Source organism: Odontomachus brunneus, unplaced genomic scaffold, assembly GCF_010583005.1.
Source record: "Odontomachus brunneus isolate Ranch 3 - 2012 unplaced genomic scaffold, Obru_v1 Obru_scaffold_005, whole genome shotgun sequence".
NCBI lineage: Eukaryota > Metazoa > Arthropoda > Insecta > Hymenoptera > Formicidae > Odontomachus > Odontomachus brunneus.
Window position 1 is genome coordinate 1,912,583 of NW_022639455.1, and position 22,858 is coordinate 1,935,440.

A 22,858-nucleotide genomic window follows, 5' to 3' on the forward strand; every position below is an offset into this window, starting at 1 on the left:
CTCTCTCTCTCTCTCTCTCTCTCTCTCTCTCTCTCTCTCTCTCTCTCTCTCTCTCTCTCTCTGCCTATCTGTCCTCATCCTCCGCCTGCGCTCGCGGTAAAACTCGTCGCAAAAATAAAACGATTACGGGCGCGCGGAGGTCGTCCGCGAGAAATCCGCAGTCGGCGATAATTAATAGACGATCGGCGAATAACGGACGCGGCAACGCCAAGGGGATTGCTTTATGAGAATCGGAGACGTGTTAATTAAACGGACTGTATCAGTGGACGCCAAGCAAGACGTTTACAACGCAAGTTTCCTTGCAGCTCTGCGTGTGCCAAAAACATCTCACTATCTACATTTCCCTATCTTCTCCCTATATCTTCTCGCCAAAAACACTTCCCTATCACTCAAAAAAAAAAACAAAAATGTTAGCTGTTTTAGGTAAAATTCTAAATGTCACATTGTCTAAATGTCTGAAATTTATCTCTGCATCTGCTAGAAAACCGCCTGCGATACGTACGGATTCTTCTCATTGCAAAAAAAATGTTTAAGTTCGCATGGAATACGCAATTGCGACGATCGGAGCTGCCGAAATCGAATCTTATAAACTGACAATCTTAGCAGATTTGAATTCCCGCGAATGACAAGATGCCCGTCGTCTCGTGCGGCCGATTGACAGCGCGCGCTTTCCATTCGCGCGTGACTCGCCGCGACGCATCTCATAATCGCGATATCTCCTGATACGCACGTGCAGATTTTTTGATTAGCCAGCGTAATATATTATATATAACACAGGGTGAATCCTTGATGAGCTCTCGGCTCGGGCCGACAGGCCGCGCGCCGAGCTCGAGATGTAATCTACTGAAAATCTATAAATATATCCGTTTTACGTGCGGGACCAGAGGCGATCGCTGCCGTTCCGTCATTCCCGGCGATACCGTATTGCACGTGAAGCAAATTGTGCCTCGCGCGAGCGCAAGAGATCGATGTGTGCCTGTATATGTGTGGGTATGTACGTGTGGGTGTGAATGCGCGTGTTGCGCGTAGGTAGATGCACCGGGCGCGTTGTGCATTTTTCCGCGGAACGAAATGCGCATAGTCTGTAAACGTTCGCGCGGAACATCCGCTCGCGGGATCTGGGTTTCGCCTCGTTTTTTTTTCTTTTACTTTTTCTACGTGAGCAAACGCGCGTCAGCCAAGTTAAACGTAGCCCGGGTTCACGGCGATAATTCCAATCGCACTCGACACGGCTGCGCGAAATATTATTCCTGGAGCCCGGCGTATTAATCCGTATCTCAAGAGTGCCAGCACGCGGACTACCACTATTAAGGGGAGATATCTCGGAAAAATCGCCAAGCATCTTAATTGTGTTTATCGGAAGCGCTCGCGGGCGATTTACGCCTCGCTGCCCGGCACATTCGCATAAAGTGAATTATGTTTTCCAGACGCATTACTCGCGCGGCTCCTACGATATCGTTCCGCCGTTCCGTTATCGTTACACTTCCGTTGAAAAAGGACAGGAGAGAGGAGGATGAAACGCCTCGACCCTTATATTTATAGAGATTATATTAATAGCAAATTTAATTATTTCCATTAGGGTGAAATTGAGCAATTTCTCACGCGTGTCCAATCAGCGAAACGTAGCGGCAAATAGAAGGGCGCAACGCACTCGATCCCACATCAAAGAGTTCGCCCTTGTACGAGTTATCGCGTGCACTGAGAGGAAAATGTTTGATATTTGATATTTGTCACTATAATCATATAGAGAAATAATAATATTTCTCATCGGATGTTTCCTGATTGGATACAAAAATTCATCGGTATTTTAAATATACTAATATAATAATATAAATATATAAAAAAACAAGACCTCAATCTCATCTCTTCATAATTTTTCTTTTTTTCATGGAAATTTTGACGAGATTTGTAGCTCTTAAAGGAGCTGATGTGAAGCTGTGAAGGCAAAGATAACAGTTATGTGTCCAATAATGCTTACCGATGGAATTTTTAATTCGGTTTCCGTACAGTAACAAAACTGAAGAGAAATTACGAAAAACTTTGATAAATGTAAGCAAGACTCACAAAAGAAGGAGCATTATTAGACATGAAAATCAACACTTGCAAGATTCACATTATATTCCAAAGCCGGTATTCGTAGTGTGAATGTTTTCATATCTTTGATCGAAAACATAATTAATTACAAACTCATATTCATAGACCGTTCTCAGTTACTCGGATCAATGTTTCTTGTATAAAATAATGTATACAGGTCAGCAAATAGTCGGATATTCCCGAAGCTACAATTACTTCGTTGTCAATGTTAACGGACTACGAGTGCCGGCCTAGGTTTCGACTCGAGTATCTTCTATTCTCGGCGAATACGTCAAAGGCCCGTTAAAAACGGACACATTTTCTGTATGATTTGACACACCTTGAGAATATACGACGTGCAACGCTGCCCCCGTCTCGGCGTCCTGTGACCCCCATCTTGGCTCCTCGATCCCGACATCCCGGCTCCTTCATGGCACTGACGCTGACACTGACACTCGCGAAGGCACAGTTCGATCAAAGATATACGTGTTAGATAACGCGATGCCGACGAGAGACTGATTAAGCATCTCAAGATAATCGACGAAACAGTTTGATTGCCCGAAATGGATAACGGATAACGCGTTAACACACGTGGTTCGTGCACGTGTCGGAACTGAATGGAAGCACCCGGAGAAGTCCGCGAGGTATGCTGGCAAACTCGACAGCGTTGGAGGTCCCGGATGTTTTGATCATGCAGAGGGAACAACAGATTACAAACTGGCGCACGTTGGTCCGTGGTGTACGCGTCGCTCGCCGGCCCGGAACTGAACAAAAAAGCCGCGAAACGCGAAGGTAAATTCGATCGCCTTGAAGGTCCCGGATATTTTGACTGTACGATCGCTACCGACGGTTACTGATAAGCGACGACTGTTGGCGATGAGGAGTGAGTTTACACTTCTTGCCGATTGTTGCAGTACTCTCGCGCGTCGCGCACTGTTTTGTCTTTTTCATGACCGAGCGTTGCGTTACCGTTTTGGGTACAAAGTATTGTAAGCGCGTCCGGGAGAAACTGGGAGGAAGAGACAACGGGTGCTTCCGAAATACCCAGAGTTGGGTTGAGTTGAGTTAGTTCCGCTATAGTATACGTAACGGATACTATAATGGAACTAACTCGAGCCAAACCTGGACATTTCGGAAGCACCCAACGTCTAAAGAAACCAACGCGACAGTGACTTTTATTCGTTGCGTTTGAAGCATATCCAGGCAAACGAGTGTTCCAGTAAACAAAACTTGTAAACAAAACGAACGAGAAGCGAGCAGACGAAGAAGAATAAATGAAGTGAAGTGAATCAAGTGTGAAATTAAGAAAGAGGGGAGAATTATCGCGGTCGATCGTATAACGCGAGATGGAAGTTTCAGCAGTATTTTCAATGAAATTTACCGTGCTCCTTGACACACTGAGAAAAGACGAAAATTCACTTGTGGAATACACAAAGTTCATTTCTGTGAATAAACTTTACAGTCTACAAATAATTCAGATAGCACAGAGAATTAAAAAAAAATTCCAAAAGAATTCAGTCGTATGTCACCAATTCTGAGTTTATTTTCAGGTGCAAAAAGAATTCTTCAGAGTTCAGTTCAGTGAAAAGAATTCTTTTTTGCATCTTAAAATGAACTCAGAATTGATGACATACGACTGAATTCTTCTTGAATCCTCTGTGCTATCTGAGAAATCAGTTCAAATACTTTTTTCTCAATGCAAGATGGATCTTACTGACGACAGTCCCTCCACTACCGGAGGAGCATGGTAAAATTGAAAAGAATGTGAAAAAGAAGCGACAATATTACTTTATTATTTAGCGTTATGATTGGTACGATCTACGGCAGCGGTGCGATACGATGGGAGCCACCCGCGAAGTCGCCCACACGTCGCGCCTTTTCCCAGTTATGAGCCTACGGGTTCTACTCTGGAGGCGCGGCGCCTCGTGATTAACGGTCGTCATCATCATCGCCGCCGTCGTCGTCGTCGTCGTCGTCGTCGTATTCGTGCGATCCGCCGGATGATTTTTGTGTCCCACAACTGACACTCTTCCGTTGCATTTGCGTTCGCGGCGCGGCGAATTGAATATAATAATTACCGGGAGCGCTCAGGAGTGCCGGGAAGTTTCGCAAAATTATCGATCGCGATGCGCTCGGCGGACGGCGGTAATTAATTCGACGCGATGCACTCGACAATCAGACGGGTGGGCGGGCGGGCGCCTCTACCTCGCGATCTTTCGCGGAGAACAGGTGGGTGACGTGGGAACGCCGCGTCTCTCGTGGAGGCGCGCTCACGAGCGCGAGCTGTCGCGGAGCTGTATGTTGTATCAGCCATGGGATTATTGATTGTTTCTGTAACGCGATGCGCGCAAACATCGCGAATGAGGAATCGCGATCGGCGCCGGGGTGAACCCGCCGGGCGAGTCACGCTCACTCACGGGCCGTAACAGCGCCCGGAGCGGATTCGCGTCGGCGAATGATGGATCGAGGCAGACCGAGTGACTCGCGGACGATTCACGCGCGCGAATGCGCTCCGTTAGACAGCTGAAAAAATAACATGTTAATATACCAGTCAGGAAACGCGTGCTCGAATTTCATTAATTTCGACTTTCGACGCGAAGTGAAGGGTAAAGAGAGAGAGAGAGAGAGAGAGAAGAAGACGAGTGGATTCAATCAGGTCCCTCGTCTAATGAAGCGAATCCCAGCTGGACGTGCGCCTCGCAGAAGACGTCGTCTTCAATTTCCCGTTGGGGCTTTTACGCTCGACACGAGTTTACGTTACACGGGTAATTCAGTCGGGCGGTACGTACGTACGTACATACGCGTTTAGGACGGTCGTTCAGACGTCCCGTAGAAGGCACACAGTGAATAACCGGACTCGGATAATCTCCCCGGGTAAAAGGACGTGTCGTGACGTCGCGACAAGAACACAACGAGGAAAACGACGAGGGAAACTACGAAGTCTCGGTTGCAAGTTAAGTGCTTGCAATCGTCATCTCATGATAATTGACCTCCTCTCTCTCATTCTCTCTCTCTCTCTCTCTCTCTCTCTCTCTCTCCCTCTCTCTTGTGCGCGCGCGCGACGGTGACGATATATTAATTATTGCAATTATCATTATCCCATCATCTCGTTGACACCCGATATAATCGCGATGACTCGAATCCGCTGGCGAGCGCAAGATGAATTCCCGCTTTAGTCCCGCGCGCGAAGTATTTATAATCATCTTACGTGTGCAACATTCCCCGGAATGGCTATCAACGTATCATCCTCGTCATCGTCTAACATATTGCAGAAGAAGACGAATTGGCGACGCGCACCGTTACGCGGTGATAATTATCGTTTAATCGTTCGGGCACGATGCAAACGTGCGTGCTGTGTGTACGTGTACACAGAGTACTCACCCCCTCCTTTAATTCTTCCGTTTGACTTAATGCGGAAATAATAGGATCGCATTACGTACGACTTTCCATGACCGCGCACGTCGCTCATTGTGTACCACGCGGGGAAAACCATTGCGCGGAGAACATAGTGAGTCCAAACAGAAGGTCGATCCTTCAAGTTCACCGATGATCAATCTCACCGGCTGACTATGATTTGCTACAGTTATCTGTCTCTGTTATATTCGCCATAATTTTCTCATATGTTATAGTTTTTTTACTTATTCTTATTTCTTAGCTTGATATAGCTCAAAGAATTCTTTTAATAGTAAAAGGAAAATATATCCTGAACAAAATTATTCCTCTCCATTAGAAGAGGAATACTCTTTCGGGTTAAGATATGGAATTACAGGAGATAGCATCTACATGAGGAGACTATTATGATGAAAATTATAATAAGACATAGTAAAAGTGATCGTAAACATAGTAAAATTTACCATAAATGTAGTAAAAACATGTCATGTTTATGATCATTTTTACTACGTTTATTATAATTTTCGTAATAATGTTAGTCTATTCCCGGACTACTAGAATTGTATTGTAATTTTTACTACAATATTCTCTCTATATAGCAACTGAAGTTTTTCTTCTAGAATGTTGGGACACTTTCTTTTTGGTTTCAGAATCCTTTTGAGAGGATTATGCCAATTATATTGAGAGGATTTTGCCAAAGATGAGATGACATCCTTTAGGTGCGCTTAATTTAATACGACTGTTGCGAAGTCTCCGTCAGGAACGCTCACGTGTCTGTTGCGAAAGTTCAGCAAGCGCCAATCGCGTCTCGTGCCTGTGCCAAATTCTGTCGAACCTAATGCTGCACGTTTAATGACTAATGACTAGCCGAGGCCAAGCAACAAACTCCAACTGCTTCAGCAACATTGTTGCCTCACTGACCGCAGACGTCACTGACGAGCGATTCAAGTTCCGTCCGCATCGTCGTGATTCACCGTGCTATTTAATCCGCCGTGCACAGCGCGCTTTGACCTGATGCAGGCAATTTCCCCGGACGACTCCACTATCCAGCATGCGGGAAGCATTTCACTTTTTTCCCAACGACCGCTTAACCGTCGAGATGAAACGGCGACTGTCCGGCCGACCGGCCGGTCGGCTCGTATAACGCGAGTAATATGCGCCTTAAAACTCCCAACGATAACGTCTCGGAAAACTACGGTCAGCCGATTCCCGCGACCCCGCGAAAATCGCGAGGGAGCGGGCGATTAAGCCGCCACTGATAACGTCGCTCAACCCCCTCCACGATAATTATTGCTGGCCGCGATATGTGACCACGATGAGAAACGGATAATTTCTGCTGTCTCGAGAATGGCAGACAGCAGCGTGTCGCAGTGTGTATGTAGTAGGTACACTGACAAGTAAACCTACTCGAAAGTTACACTCCGATTTCTTTCTAATTTAGCAGAAATGTAGAAGTACAAAAAATATTTAGATCATATTTTTTGCTGACAAGTAAACCTACCCGAAAGTTACACTCCGATTTCTTTCTTTTTAATTTAGCAGAAATGTCGAAGTACAAAAAATATTTAGATCATATTTTTTTCATTTTGGCCCACTTTGAGTTTCACGGGCAGTTTATAGCTTTTTAATATTCTCATTCCTACAAGTCCAACAAAAGTGCATAAGAAATAAAATTGAATATAGGCGTTTTTGGTTTGCTGATTATGAATATGACGTCAAATATGTAAAATTATTTGTATAAATAATAAAATGATAATTAAACAAAACATGTAAAAAGTTGAAGAAAAATTATTTATACAAATAATTTCTCAGTTTGGCCGAGATTCGAACATTTTTTATTAATTTAGCACAGATTTAAAATATTTCGGTTGGAATCTCGGCTAAAGAAATTTAGAATGATTCGTGTCTCGTCTATGCCGATTTTGTTAAAATTATTCAACTATATCTTATATTCAATTTTATTTCTTATGCATTTTTGTTATACTTGTTGATGATAGGAGTGAAAACATTAAAAAGCTATAAATTTCACTGGCCGTGCAACTCAAAATGAAAAAATATGACTTAAATATTTTTTGTACTTTTACATTTGTGACAAATTAAAAAGAAATCGGAGTGTACCTTTTAGGTAGGTTTACTTGTGAAAAAGTCCCTTCAGAAAGATTTTGTCAGAACAAAAGCGTGTGTGCTATTTGATGATCGTTAGTGAAACAGATCACCAAAATTTACCGTGGCAAATCACTTTTCATCGCTCATTTTAACAAACGTACATTAAATTTGTTCGCGTTGCTCGCACTTTTGACACTCTTGTGTCTAGTGTCCGTTGTACATCTAGTGTCCGTTGTACATCTTTTCAGAGAGAAGAGAGCTCTTACATTTCGCTCATTCGTGTCCGGTGTGCAACGGGCATTAGATGCAAGAGTGTCAAGAGTGCAGGCAACGCGAACAAACGTATTGGTTCTCGTCTATTTAGATCAGATTAGTCGTGTCTTTATTACAGAAGTGTCACTTAGGGCAACAAATTGAGAGTAACAAGTATTTTGTTGCCGCTACGGAATCATTCGCTGTTTCGCATCGACGGACCATCTGTCGCGGGTGGCTGGTATTTCGTTAAATTGGCAAAACTTTTCCTCCCAACGCAGGGCGTCAGGGCGCATTCAGCGAATGACGAATAATGACAAGCTTGCTCGACGCCCGGCATGCACGAGCAAGGCGCGTCCCGCGATTCTTAACGGACCTCTTAATCGCCAAGAGATGCGAACGTCCCGAGATGAGAGCGCGATCGGACGGCGGAATCGAACGGCGGGCAGATTAGCGGAGCCCATGCGTTAGAGACGAGACCTGCCTCGCGACTCGGGTCTTGCGTTTCCCCGACAACGCTTGTCTAACAGTAACGAAATGGAAGCGCGGCGAGAGAATCGCAACAACCGTATGAAATCTAATCGAACAAGCCGCTCGATGCGTCGTTCGGCATCGCCGAACGATGCGCGTGTGCGACGGTGCGAATTACACGCACCAGCCAGCCGACCAGCTGTGAACGTCCGACTTCGGAAGGACGACAACGAGCGAGACGGACAGTCCGAAGCCGAGAGCAACAAGAGAACTCGCGTACGAAGCCCGAGTAATTAGAAGATCCGCGGCAGATGAGGATTGATACGGGCGGCTGCTCTCCACCGGCTGCACGGGGTCGCGAGTAACGCGAGGCCGGGCGATTACACCGAAAAGGTCTATAAACGGCGAGTAAATCGCGGAGGCAAGGAACTCATTCGAGGCCTCACGTGGAGGATACGGCGAGGGTGCATCGGAGGTGGCAACGTGAGAAGGAGCTGGACAGAGCCAGAGAGAGAGAGAGAGAGAGAGAGAGAGAGAGAGAGAGAGAGAGAGAGATGAGTCACATCCTAGGTCGCGGCGTGATTCGCGAAGGAGGAAGAGAATGTGGAATCGCGAAGACCGCGGCCGGGCCCTCGGCTGGCCCTCGGCTGCCCAGCATCCGCACGATGCTCTTATTACATCGGCCGTGCTGTGTGTGTAATGCGTGTCAGTTCGGGTTCCCATAGAGCGAGCTAGTTCCCGAGAGGGGGAGAGGGAGGGCGCGATATATCGCCGGAGCTCTCGCGAGAGAGTAGTTGTCCGTTTTCCTTCCCGGTCGCGGTCTTTTTCCCCCGAGCTCGTTCTCGCTGCCGCCGGGGACTTCCGTTATCGTCATAACGACGCGTTTCCCTACGTCGCGTAACGACCTGCCGTGATCGTCCTTGCTCCTTCAGTCCATCGCGACTCCCGGGGCTTGAACTCGCGAGTCTCTTCCCTCGAGTGACGTTGTCGTCGAGATAATCGGGAACGCGTCTTGATGAAAACGCGGAAAAGTGGAGGCGCACGCTCTGTTTCGCGACGCGGTTTTTCAGAATTCTGACATTTCGCCACCACCCACATAGGCTTTCCTCATTATCACGTGAAGCAATCGACGATGATGATGGTGATGATGGTGGAAACTTGGTAATCTTTTAACCCTTATTGTACACTGTGGGGTCAAATAGTCCCCAGAAAAAATAAAATAAAGTAAATCTATAAAATAAAATAAAAAATAAAATAAAATAAATCTATATATTTTGGAAAAACTGCTTTTTTTCATAAAAATCCTAATTTCGATATTCAAAATAAATACTTTTTTGAAAATAATGTTATTATACTAATTTATTTCTTAAAAAGATGTCTTGAGAGTAGTTTTTTAAAATTTCACCTTAAAATATAAAGTTATGTCAATTATGATTTTTGGAGCAAATCAAATCATTTTTCGCGTTTTTTGAGCTTTCCAATTTTTTTTCTTCATTTAAAATCAAATTTCGTTTAGAAAAATTATTCCGTCATATAAAAAGATGTTTGAAATATATCCTGGAATTTTTTCAAATAAAAAAAGCGAATAATTTTATTGCAGCAAACATTTTTGTAGCTGGGGTCGCGAAAGACCCCAGTGTGCCTATTATGTGATTCTACTAAAGTGTGCACAATAAGGGTTAATTACATTAATGAGGCAAATGTACCGTGCTGAGTTAATTATTAAATTGACATCATATAATGATGTCAGTTTTGGGGTGTGCTGATTGCAGATGGACTAAAGTTAAGACTTATGTCTCAAAGAGGGAAAGAGTTTACATGGCATATCTTGTTCTCACACAGTAAATTCTGATAATTCTTTTCGCCATTCTATGTGGTAAATACCATTCGAATCAATCCAATGATAGGGACGCAACTTTTTTAAATCGATTAGTATAAAGTTGCTGCCCAATTAACCTGTCTACCTAAATAATCGCTCATATACATAAATTGGTTCTTTGTTGCATCCTTTTATAAAACATTTTTTATCGAATAAAATCACTCGATTGATGTCTAATTTCCTTTTTCTTTCCCACACCCGTAATTAACAGTTATATCTGTCTTTGATAAAAATAGCTCTAATACCGATTAGAGACCCCTAGAAAATCAGCAGAGAGATTGATCCTATTGTTAAGTGACAGTTACAAATGTTCACGAAACAATTGCGGCCTTGAATGTAACTAAAATTGCGACTCCCTCTCGTGCTGTTGCAGGTATATCTCCGTTTGGATGCTGACGGTGGTGACGCTGAGGTGTCAGGTGAGTATCTCAGACTCGCGTCCCCTTTCGCGATTTCCCCAAGGACGAGGAACTATCCGCGGACGATTTTGTAGGCGACCGCCAATCACGAGAACGCGGAAGTGGACGGCAACTCTGAGGATTCTGTTATCGACGATACCACCGAGGATTATTGGGCGGGCAGTGGATCAGGCCCCGACGAGGATGAATCCCTTCATAACGAAACCAGAGAAGCGTTGACTCACGAGGCCAGCGACCACGATGCTGTAAGTCACGCATCGCCAATTTGTTTCGCATTGCGCGTTTACTTATTGAAATTCACGGTAGACGTTGCACAAGAAGTTTCGTCGATTCTCGCCGATCGGTTATTTCTTCGTGCCGTTATCCTTATGGCGGCACGTTGCCTTCCGTTCGCGCTGAGTTAATATTGATCAACGCAAATTCCGCGCGAGCGCGGTCTCGCGTATCTCTCGCGCTCGCAAAGTATCGGAATCGAGGCTAGACCAATTTCAGAGATCGATCCCGCGCGAGCTCTGAGTTCTTTAATGGCGAAATCGATTGAATGCACTGAACGCGCACCTCTGCCCACAACCGAGGCGGTACTATAGCCCGTTCTTATATTTAATCGACTTAATATTATCAGTATCTAGTATAGTATAGTATTATATTTAGTCTCGATTTCTCCGCCAGAAATAAGGTTCATTCCTGCGAAATAAAATTTATTTTCGCGAAATACATGTGTACACCACAAACCACAAAGAGAACGGTCAAGCTTTTACAAGCTTGCAGTCTCATTTTATGGCGTCCGAAATCTGAAATTATTTTTAGATAAAGTTGTAGCTATTCGTAAGTAGGTTGAAGATATACAAGTATCAAAGTGAGATACGCCATTCGGGAAAAAAAAAGGCCCAAAAAGATACGTACTTTGTCGAAATGGACGGTCGGATCCTCGGCATGGATTCCCCTGGGACTTTCACCGAGTAAAAATCACGCTCATGTACGGTAAAGAGGAAAGTGAAAGAGTAAAGGGAAAGACGCGCGCGCTCTCTTCCTCGGAGGAGCTGCGATCGCGACCGTCCAGTTATGTGGACGTTAATTGGCGAACGGTTTACTCGAAAGTAGACGGAAAAAAAGGAGCTAACGAGGGGAGAGCGGGGAAAAAAGGAGGCGCAGGAATGATACTCGCCCATCTGTTCAGTTTTGCGTGATTCCTCGTTAGCGAATGCTCACGGCGACGGTGGCCGTGGCGGCGGCGGCGAGGCGGTGAGGCGCGCAAGGCCGAGGAGAGCCTAGATGCAGGTGTTCTGCATCCGCTACGATATTCACGAGGATAAAAAGGAAGAAAAGGGAGGGAAAAGAAGGAGGCGGAACGTCGACAGTTAACCGCGGCGAAGACGACGCCTCGGGATCGCCGCGCGTCCTCGATCGAGCGGAAAAATCGCCGGCCGAAGATCTATGTAGCGCGCGGCCGAGCGAGTCTCTTCTCTGCTTACCTCATCGCGACGCGAATCCGCTCGTCTCGGTTACAATGTGATACCCAGGTGGTCTGCGACCACCTGACGAAGGGGGGATTATTCGTTCGCGGCGGAAATCAATTTACCCGAGCACGTTCGCTGCCGCCACGCAACAATCTATCCATCCACCTTCTTCCCCCGGCACGTAGGAAATTCCGTTGGCCCCTTCTGAACGCAAGGGCGGCGCAGGTCCAGCGCGGTGTTGCATCAGCGCGGTCAGGAAGTGGAACGGAGAGAGAGGCTATTTCTTTGATTAATCGCCGATTTATCGGCGATCCGGCCGCGGATCGGCTCTTAAACTAGTTTCGAGAGGAATCGATTTCGATCGCGGAAGAACCAGTTTCCCTGCCCGGAACAGGGGGAGGAGAGAAAGGCTATCGTGCGCGTGCGCCCGAGCGCGGCCTCCGCCGCGCGACCTTCGTTACATCGCAAATTGCGAGCGGATAGATTGCCTCTTGCGTGCGTCCGCCCCGAAAGATCCCATTACATACAAATCCCGCAGCTCCAGGAGCGGAGTCTGTTGTTTGCCTTGTGAGAGCGAGCCGAGCGGGATTCGCACGTGAAACCGGGAAACGAGATCAATATCATCGCCTCCTTCTGCCCGGCGTTTCCGTTCGTTTCGATTAAGAAGGCAAAGGAGACCGATAATATCGACGCTGCGCGCCGCAGGGCGTTGCGTTGACGCGAAATCATCCGGTGCAGGCAACCAGGCGGAAGCCATCTCGATACGAATCATTGGCCGACGAAGGTGACTGATGATTTCACGCGCGCCCAATGAATCGTCCGTCCCGAGCGATTATATCTCGCATTACCAGTCGCGTCCCGATTTACATTCCGCCACTGACCGCTTTTCAGCTCCAAATGCCAATCTGGGCGGCACGCTCCGGCAATTTCGGCAGCCTGCCTACACAACACTGAACTTTGTGCAAAACATCACGGTGGAAAAAACAATCGAATTTACGGTGAAGTGTGACTAAACCAGATTTTTGTCCACTCGAACAGAATTCTGGTAACTTCAAACGAAATTTTTGGTTTATTCTTATTTCACAAGAAATTTGCTCAATTCAACTAAACTTCCGTGTAAATTCCATTCAAAATTGCGTGCACAAAAAGAATGTTACAGTTAAAATCACTCTGAAATTTTGTGATCGAAGAACAGATCAACTTTCTACAATGACTGACTAGTCTTCTATCCCATATGTGCATTGAGGGGAAAAATATCTAAGAAATAAGAAATGTTTATTCGCGACAGATACCAATAACATATTTACTTACACTGACATAAAATATTTTTCAAACAAATATTTTTCAAATACACGTTCTTAAAACTAACTTTTCATGAAAACGATTGCTTATTCTATTCAAATAAAAGAATTTAGTGAATTCAGATTATGTTATTAGTACCCACCGAATAAATATCTTTTTATTTTTTAGATATTTCTTCTTTTTCACACATACGTGCTATTTATATTTTGGCAAATGTATTATTGATCAAATTTGTCAAGTTTCCGAAATTTATTACATTCCTCAACAAATTATAAGACCTTATCGACGGTCTATTCCTGCACTACTAGAAGCACAGTAAAATTGAAGAGAGTTTATGTGAAAAAAAAAAGAAACTATAATATTCTTTCTATGTACTGCATTTTATCGAGAATTACGCGCTAAATTTCGTTAAAAGTTACGTATAACATTGTTATATATAAAATTGTTGAGAGAAGTGGATTCTCTTCGCTCAATTTAACGGTACTTATGCGCAAAAACTGTGCTTCAGCGTCGCGCGAAAAATGCACAGAGCGCAAAGGGTCAACATGAGAGATAATCTCCTCGGAGCCGGTGATCGCAGCCTCTTCGCGAACTACGAGGACGTCATTTAGCGAGCGACCGAGATACTTCTCCTATCTGACTTGGCGTCTCTTATGTCGCTCCCACGTTCCTGAGATCGTCATTCTAGTAATGCCTCGAGAACTTCAGCAATCAACTTAATCCCGACGCAGCTCTCTTCGAGATGAGATACCGAGGGCATTCATCTGAGCCGTCCGAGCTATGTTACTTCTCTGATGACTTTCGACACTGTAACCATGCGACCGTTAATCACGGGATGAATGCGCTCATCTCGATCGAGAGGCTGCGAGGAGAACGGCCCTCGCAAGAGATAAACATTCATCCTGGAAAAGAAAGCCGGTCGCACCCGACGCCTGTCGACGGCGTCGCGGTCGTCGTCGTCGTCATCGTCTTACAGCGCGCAAGAAGACGCGAAAGCGGTTACTTAGTACTTCTATTACATCTTCTTCGTCGTGTCGTCGTCGACTTCCTTTTCGCGAGAGAAGGCGAGCTCGATATTGCGGATATTAGCGATCATTAAGGAAAACCTTTTTCCTACGTGATTCACGAACTATATACAAGATCCAACGTCGAGTCGTATCGGCGCTGAGCGACGCGCATGCATATTGCGCGCTAATTATGTCGCGGATTTTAGGTCAGACGCTTGGCAAAACGGAGCCATTTTTGCGCGTATTATTGTTACGGGACGTGCAATGAAACGGGCAAAAACTCACGCTACACGCTCGTACCATGCACATGCGGAGCTTGAATGCGCGGATTTCTTTGCGAGAGAAAACTTCACTTCGCGATATGCTGTGAGAACTAATAGGTTCCTATTAAGGCTCCTGATCAATCAACCGGAAATTCCGCGTTGGCGACATAATTGTAAAAGCGTAATTGCAAAATGATGAAACTAGGTTCACATGATCTTCATTTGGCCGCGGAAAGCGCTGTTCTCTTTTCGCAGCGGCGGCGCTCGCACTTTCGGAAAGTGCTTTTGGAAAATGATGGAATTCCCCGGGCAATCAATTAAAAGCGGATTCACTAAAGCGAGACCGCTCCCGCGGTCTGGAGTTCCCGGAAGATGAGGAAGATGGAGGTGGCTGACAAGGTGGCGGAGGTGGAGACCGGCCGGCCCTTGAAGAGAGCGCGAAACGCTTTCGTGTTTAGGATCTCTCCCCGATGAGAACACGAATCCCACCGCGGCGCGAGCGCGAAATCAACATGAACGGGCATTTCGCGTTATTACATCTCCTACAGTGTAGCACAGTTAATGCCGTAGCCGCGTAGCCGCGGTTAAGCACGGCAGAGAGTCCGAGAGAGAAAGAGAGAGAGAGAGAGAGAGAAAGAGGTAATCGGCACTTATCGTTCGCGTCAGCTCTACCTCCGTAATGCATTCCTACGAGATACCGAGGTGGATTCAAAGACCACCGCTCATTTCCCAAGCCTCTGAGCGGGCAACCGAGCTCTCGGTCGGCTTCTTGCCGAGAGAAGAACGATCTACTAACTACTCTACTAGCCCATAAACGCCCGTCTCTCCTTCTTTCTCTCTTTCTCTTTCTCTTTCTCTCGCGGTGGTGCACCCGCGAGATCGCGTCTCCGCGGTCTCCGCGGCCCTTCTCCCAAGAGAGCATCGTACTCGAGTTCCTGAAATTCCTCAAAAGTGGAATCCGAAGAGAAATAATTTCCCTGGCGAGAGCTCGTTCGCTCGCTCGCTTGTCAAACGTTGCGAACTCAGGGGTGAGAAGTTCGCGGAGAAAAAGAAAGAGAGAGAGAGAAAGAAAAAGGATACATAGACTATAGGGGAAAAAATGGCAGAGAAGGTGGAGGAGGTGGCCGGAACGGCGGTTTCTTTCTTCGTCACGGCATATGGAGGCTGTTGGCGGCTTTTTTCCGCGTGTCCGCGCGTTAACCACGTGCTCGTCTCCTCTTCTTCTTCCTCCTCCTCTTCGTTGCGAGCGATTCGCCCGAGTAGAGGTGCCTACCTGCCGCGCTCGCGTCGTACTCGCTGACAAGCCGCTCGACGTACAATCCCCTCGCCCACCCCCCGCCGCCACCACCCTGTCTATCTTGTTCGCTCTTCTTGCTCCTCTTCTTGCACGTGGCACCCGTACGCGAATGGGAGAGACCTCGGGTACCCACGCTTGCCCGAGGAATGAGCTCGTAAAGCGTTAGTCACGCGCTACTCGTGCTGTCCGTTTTTCGCAGACTTCCTCGTTCGGCTTCTCTCCCTTTCCGCCTCCCTGGAGATTCTTCAACGCCGCCGCCGCCGCCGCCTCCACCGGCCACCGACGCCCTCCCTCTTCCGCGTACACCTCTTCGTCGCGGTCTCGACCCCCGGCGCTTTTTCTCGCCCTTTCTCACCGCTCGAGCGGTAGCGATCCGTACAGGTTGGGGGTTAAACCGGATCGTTAACGTAGGAGAGGTCAGGGCTCCCGGCTCGACGGGATGGTTTTGCATAGCCGGATCGAGGCGATGTACGCGAGAATATTTCGCGGGAATACCGCTTCCATCGCGGCGCGATGCGGGAGCCCGCGCGAGCGCGGGCTAACGGCTTTGAACCCGCAAATCACTACCTGCGACTCGTTAGCGGATTCCTCGTGTTCATTTTCCGGGCTCTCGGAGTATATGAATATCGTTAATAGCGCCGCGCCGCCGCGGCGCGGCGTTTGGCGCGGGTGGTCGGTTATTAGCGCGAACGATCTCGCGCAGAGCGCCACGGATCGTTTTTTTTTCCAGTGACGATTTCCGCATCTCCGATAGAAGTTTCTCATACACATACATACACACGCACTGAGAGAAATTATCCGATGAAAAATTAACAAACGAATATTTCCGATCAAAATACCGATGAATTTTTATCGGAATCGATCAGGATATTCGATTAAATTTACTCGAATACTTCCGATCGTATTTCACCAGATAAATTGATCAAAAAATTATAAACAATGAATATTCATGACGATGTTTTGTATTCACGTAAAATAATAATAACAGTTTCAATGCTTGTATATAGTCTAATGATTGCTGTCTTCCTCTTTTTACGTACACTAAATGAAAAAAAATGGTTGATCTAACTTCTGCAGTAAAATAGTAGTGAATAACACACATGCCTCTTGAGATTATTATTATTGATATTATAGAAAAATTGACTGAAAAAATTGTTTACCTCACCACAATTTATAGTAATTGCTTCTTTGTATAATTACAGTTACAAATGCCAAACATTTTTTTGCTCAGTGTATCCGTGTTATATATATATATATATATCGTTCTGTCTTGAGTTATACCGACAAATTTGTCATCACGTCATTATTACTTTAATGAGCACTCTCACTTTTTGCCTGGAAAGGTCGTGTATGTCGGCGACGGCGGCGCTTACGTGCCGGTGCCGTCGTTGAAGAACCGGCCCTTGAGCCCGAATCTCCAGGCTCTCCAGACTCTGCAGGGTTTGCAAGGGCTCGCCACGGGCGGCGGCACGGGAGTAGCCGGCGACGAGGACTGGAGGAGGCACCCGGAGACCTGGGACCGTGAGCACCGCAGATACCGGCCCAACACCACGAGGGTGCAACGTGAGTGCAAAACAAAACGAGCCTTTCTCGCTTTACTTTCTCGCGCGCGCACGCTCCTCCCGCCGAATGCGATTATCTCGTCACGTTGCGCACCGACCTAATGACATAATATCGGGAGCACGAGGGGAGCCGCTCTCTCTCTCTCTCTCTCTCTCTCTCTCGCCATGGAGCGCTGCATGTTCTCGGCGATTCGCCCGCGTGCACTTTATAATAAAGCGAACTAAATATAAATCAAGCGCACCGAGGAAATTGCCGCTCGCGGGCCGGGCATTAACAATCTCCCGGGCTAATAGAAATTTCCTGTTTCACGAGCGCCTTTAACGAGCCGGCTCGCGATCAGGACGCTAATCCAGCGGAAATACACGTTGCGTTGCGAAGGGGTACCGATTACATCGATCTAGAATCAACAGAAATCCCCTGCACGGCCGGCGATCGATTATCGCTGCAATTTGGCTCGCGATTACATTATTACGACGTTCCGCGATCGAGGATAGCCGCGGAGCTCGTCTCTCGTGAGAGACGCTCACGGGAGCAATGGGACGGAGAGGAGAAGAGGAGAGAGAGAGAGAGAGAGAGAGAGAGAGAGAGAGAGAGAGAGAGAGGAACGACGGATTTCAATAACGTCGCATGAACACGAAAAGCAGCTGCTTTTCGTTCGAGTCGCGGAGCAGCCGGCGCGAAATGCATCGGTCTGCTGGGTCAGTATGCCCCCTCGGTGAAGCGACGCCTTCGCTTTAGCACGGCGAACCCGTTATTTTTCCGCCAGCTGGCCGACCGCGAGAGATCCGAAACCGCGCGAATGAGGACCCAAATAGACCATCCTCCCATGATCATCACGACGTGGGACCGTCGAGGCGCGAAACTTGACAATTTCTTTTCATCATTAACTCTTTATCGCACACGGAAAAAAGATTTGGTTGAATTAACCAAATATCTGATCGAATATGAACGATCCAGAAATTCCGATTGAAGTAACCCGAATTCTGTTTAAGTTAACAAGATTTTTGGTAGACTAACCGAACATGTCTGGTTATTTAATCAGTCTACCAAAAATTTTGTTAACTTAAACAGAATTCCGATTGAAGTAACCCGAATTCTGTTTAAGTTAACAAAATTTTTGGTAGACTGATTAAATAACCAGACATGTTCGGTTAGTCTACCAAAAATCTTGTTAACTTAAACAGAATTCGGGTTACTTCAATCGGAATTTCTGGATCGTTCATACTCGACCAGATGTTTGGTTAATTCAACCAAATCTTTTTTTTTCCGTGCATTGATGAGGCGAATATGCCGGATTGATCGTTAAATTTACATCAGTGATGTAAAAATTTTTTTATATCGATTTTTATTACGTTGGCCTGCTCTTCGGAGCTTTGCTCCCTGTTCTTCCCCGCCGCTCGACCGACTTGACGGACAGTAAGGGAGAGCCATCGTCATTCGACGCGAGCACGTCCCGCCGACCTATACGTCGTCCATCTCGGTCCCGCGGCTAACGTGCGCCCGGGAATTCAGAGTACGATGGCGAGTGGCTACCGTTAGAGAGGAGGCAATTAAAACGGTGTCGGAAAGTCGTACGACGCTCCTGACATCGAGAGTACGCAAGCCACGAGAGGAGAGTATATCACCGCATCGCGTAGCTGCGCCTCCGACGATCGCGTCTCCTCCTCTCGTGATCGTCGTCGTCATCGTCTCGCCGTCTCTCGCGCGTCCCGCGCGGCTTCATCGTCGTCGTCGTCGTCGTCGTCGTCATCATCATCGCCGGTCCGCGCGATCGTCATTATCTATCCCCGCATCTGGATCGCATCTCGCCCATCGGCCCGACTCCACGGGAAACTCGAGCGCGTACGCTCGGCGTGCAGACATTTTGACGCCCGTACGTTATGGCGCCGGTAATCGACGACAGCTCGTTGCTGCGCATCTCGCTTTTTCCGCGAGAAAATTGCGGCGACGGCGACGCCGCCGCCGCCGCCCCGTCGCCGTCACGTCGTTGCGAAATGATGTTTATGAGCGGCCGTTACGCCATTTTTTCCTTCCTCTCTTTATTTCTTGCCTCTTCTCCTTATCCTTCTGCTTCTTCCTCTCCTTACTCCCGTCGCGTCGGAGTTTCTCGTTCGCGATGACGTGACGCTATGCCGCGATGACGTCGAGGCCGACTGAAATTCGCCGATTGAACGATTCCGCGTTATCTCGAGCGCGTATCTCCGATACTCGCTATTACGCATCGCGATTCCCTCTACTTTTTTTTCCATGTTAATCTCTTTTCGTTTCATCTCGATTTTTTCGCGCACAGCGCAGCGGTCACGCCGCAGAAGCCCGCATGGGATATAATGTGATCGGATTTACGCGCGATATCTCAACTCTATGATTCCGCGACGGGATAATTACCGAAAATAACGCGTCGCGATAAATTTCTAATTCGCTGAATTAGGGCGCTCGGAGCGAAGCGCGAAATTTACGACGGCGCGGACTTAATCAATGACGTCTCATTAAGGCCCGTTAATCAGCTGATGCTACAATTTTAATAAACCCATATAGCGGGCTCGTGCGCGCGGCCCGGTAATTAATGCCAGTAGAACAAGACATTAGCGGCGGTGACGCGGCATCCCGTTATAAAAGTATAATAGACAATGTTCTGTGAAAACAAAATTGATCTTCTCCTGCGCGCGATGCGCATGTGTTACGTACATCCGCGGCGCGTGATTTTTCCCTCTCTCTCTTTCTAAAAAGATAGATTAATAGACGAGTAGAAAAATTTATTCAGAGAGAATATTATTCAGAAATTAATTTCATTTAGAGAGAACTTTATTTAGAGAGAATTTTTCATGTAGAAATTTATTTCAAATCTAGAAAAGATTTTTTATTCAATAATTAATTTTACTTAAAAATTTATTTTTTTAGAGGAAATTTTATGTAGAAATTTATTTTTTGTTTAGAGGAAATTTTATTTAAAAATTGATTTCATTTAAAGGAAATTTTAATTAGAGAGAATTTTTTATTTGGAAATTTTATAAATAAAAATTTATTTTGTTTAGAGATAATTTTATTTATTTAGAGAAAGAGAGAGAGAGGGAGAGAGAGAGAGAAACAGGAAGAGAAAGAAAAAGGGGGAACTTGGACGTTTATTACGACTGCCTGGAATAATGCTGCGGCGAATAATCGAGGGGACGGCGTGCTCAGGTGCCTACCTCAACGTTCCCGCAGAAAATTACACCGCGTCTCGCGGCCAATGCAAATAAACAATATTTATCGACGCAACGGTCGCATACTATTATCGTGCGCCTCCCCTCGCCGAGCCCTTTTAATTGCGCTCCACGGAAAATTACGACCGTATAATGGAAACGGCGATGTACGAAAAATGCCTTAACGACGCATCGCGCACGTTCCCTTTGTCCGTTCGACCGGAACGTGCCGCTATCAAACTATTTTTCGCGCTTTTTGCCGCCCACAATTAATTGTCTCGTACTTCTCCTTCTTTCTTCTTAAAACAAAAGTCGTATTACCTACGCCAATTTGCCTCGCTAATATACATCTGTTCGTCGGAGCAAGACACGATCGGCGGTTATTCATCAACTCAACCTAGAATTAATTAATCGTCAGAATCCATAAAACTGTAATTTCGAACTCGCCTGCGCATTATATCGTGCGAACATGGTGCAGCGCGTGTCACGTGGGTGTTCGCTGTTATCCTTAACGCGCGGCTTTTACGATGCTTTTGTTATTCAGATACCGGGGAAAGAATCGAAACGCGCGAGCGATTAACATAAATCTCCACGGCGCTCCGTACTTTGCTCTGATAAATCGTTCGGCGGGCGTGTTGCCGCGCGAAAAAATCGAGACCGCGGAACGATCGCGCCGCTTTTCGAAAAGATGGATCGATCCGTGGCCACCGAGTCGACGGGACGATCGATGATCGCGTCGCTACGGTAAATTTCCTAAAACATTCGGACGAGAGCTCGTTCCATCGGCAATGATGAATGTTGCACGACGGCGTATGGAGCTGGCCGGTTCAATGAAGTCGTAAAATCGAGCCGCTCGCTCTCCGCGGGAACTCGCGGCCACCCGCGGTATCGTCAATTACGCGAAAGAGGGCCCATTAGGTTTAATGTATCCTCCTCGGCAACGCTCGATTCTCGGCGCGTCCTCGAGACTCGAAGTCTATTTCTCGCTGCCGCTCTTGCGGCTCCTCTCTTTCTCTCTGCCTCCTTTCCTCTCTATCATTCTCGTGCGTATTTTTCAACAAATATATACAATGAGAGTACAAATATTTAAGGAAAAATATTTATTTGGTAGATACTTATTTATTTGTATCAATATAAAATATTTCCCACAAATAAAAAAATATACATTTTCTCTAAATTTTCTCAAAGATTTTTTGAAAAAGCTTAGGGAAAATGTATAATTCCTTATTTGAAAAATATCTTATACTTTTGTTATTAATTTCTTTATTTATTTCTCATAAATATTTTCAAAAATATTTATATTTTTTTATTAACTCCGCAAAAATATTTTTTAGAAATCAATTTTCTTATTAAACCTCAAAACCTTAGCTTATCACGAGAGCAAAAATTTGTATACTAATCTCCACTATGATATTTTCTGCGTGTACTTGAGAGAACATGTATTGATGCCGGGATATTTCGTCTATGTGTGTATGCGCGCGCGTGCGTGTACTTGAATGGTTTGAAAAAATCACATGGCTCTTTATGGCGCGAGTTGTAAACGTGGATCTCGAAAGGAACTCGCCGATGCTCTCTCTCCCTCTCTCTCTCTCTCTCTCTCTCTCTCTCTCTCTCTCTCTGTTGACCGGCGCTCTCGGCACGTTCGAGCAAATATCGGCGTTGCTCAACTCTTTCCATTGTCTGCCCACTGACGTTTTGCCGGACGATGAACACAAAGCACGTATCCGCAATTCTAATAAGCGTGCGTATATACGCACGTGTGTACGTACGTATGCGCTGCGCCGTCTCGAAAATGCGCTCAGCACACATTCGCGCCGGACACGCGCGAGCGCGACGGCGCAAGCTGTAGGACGAGGGTGAAACGGAACGGTTGTATCATCGGCATGCGCCTCCGGTGTGACTATCTCTATCCCCCCATCTACATCTCCACTTTATTATTTTCTCGCAGATCCCAGTTTTCGTGCGCGCGCGTCTCTCTCCCTCGCCTCGACTTACATCTCGGCTCCGTCTCGTTTACTACTCGGATCGACTTCACCCCCATTCCACCGACTTCCACCGAGAAACAAGAAATAAACAACGAAGAACGTTGAAATGCAATTTTTTTTTACATGTCATAAGTTTCGATCAATGACCGCGTAATTGCTAGAATTTCGATTCACTGTCTCTTTCGTCGAGATAGAATTGAAGAGATCGACTCCAC

At 46.4% G+C, this 22,858-nt stretch overlaps 1 protein-coding gene across 1 annotated transcript in view; it reads left to right on the forward strand.

Moving 5' to 3' along the window:
• Positions 1–22,858, forward strand: part of LOC116849718 — a 104,798-nt gene that overhangs the window by 68,727 nt on the left and 13,213 nt on the right. The window contains exons 2-4 of the mRNA XM_032827138.1: positions 10,545–10,590; positions 10,665–10,835; positions 17,260–17,479. Of these exons, the coding sequence (XP_032683029.1) occupies positions 10,545–10,590; positions 10,665–10,835; positions 17,260–17,479 (437 nt within the window). The remainder of the gene's footprint in view (positions 1–10,544; positions 10,591–10,664; positions 10,836–17,259; positions 17,480–22,858) is intronic.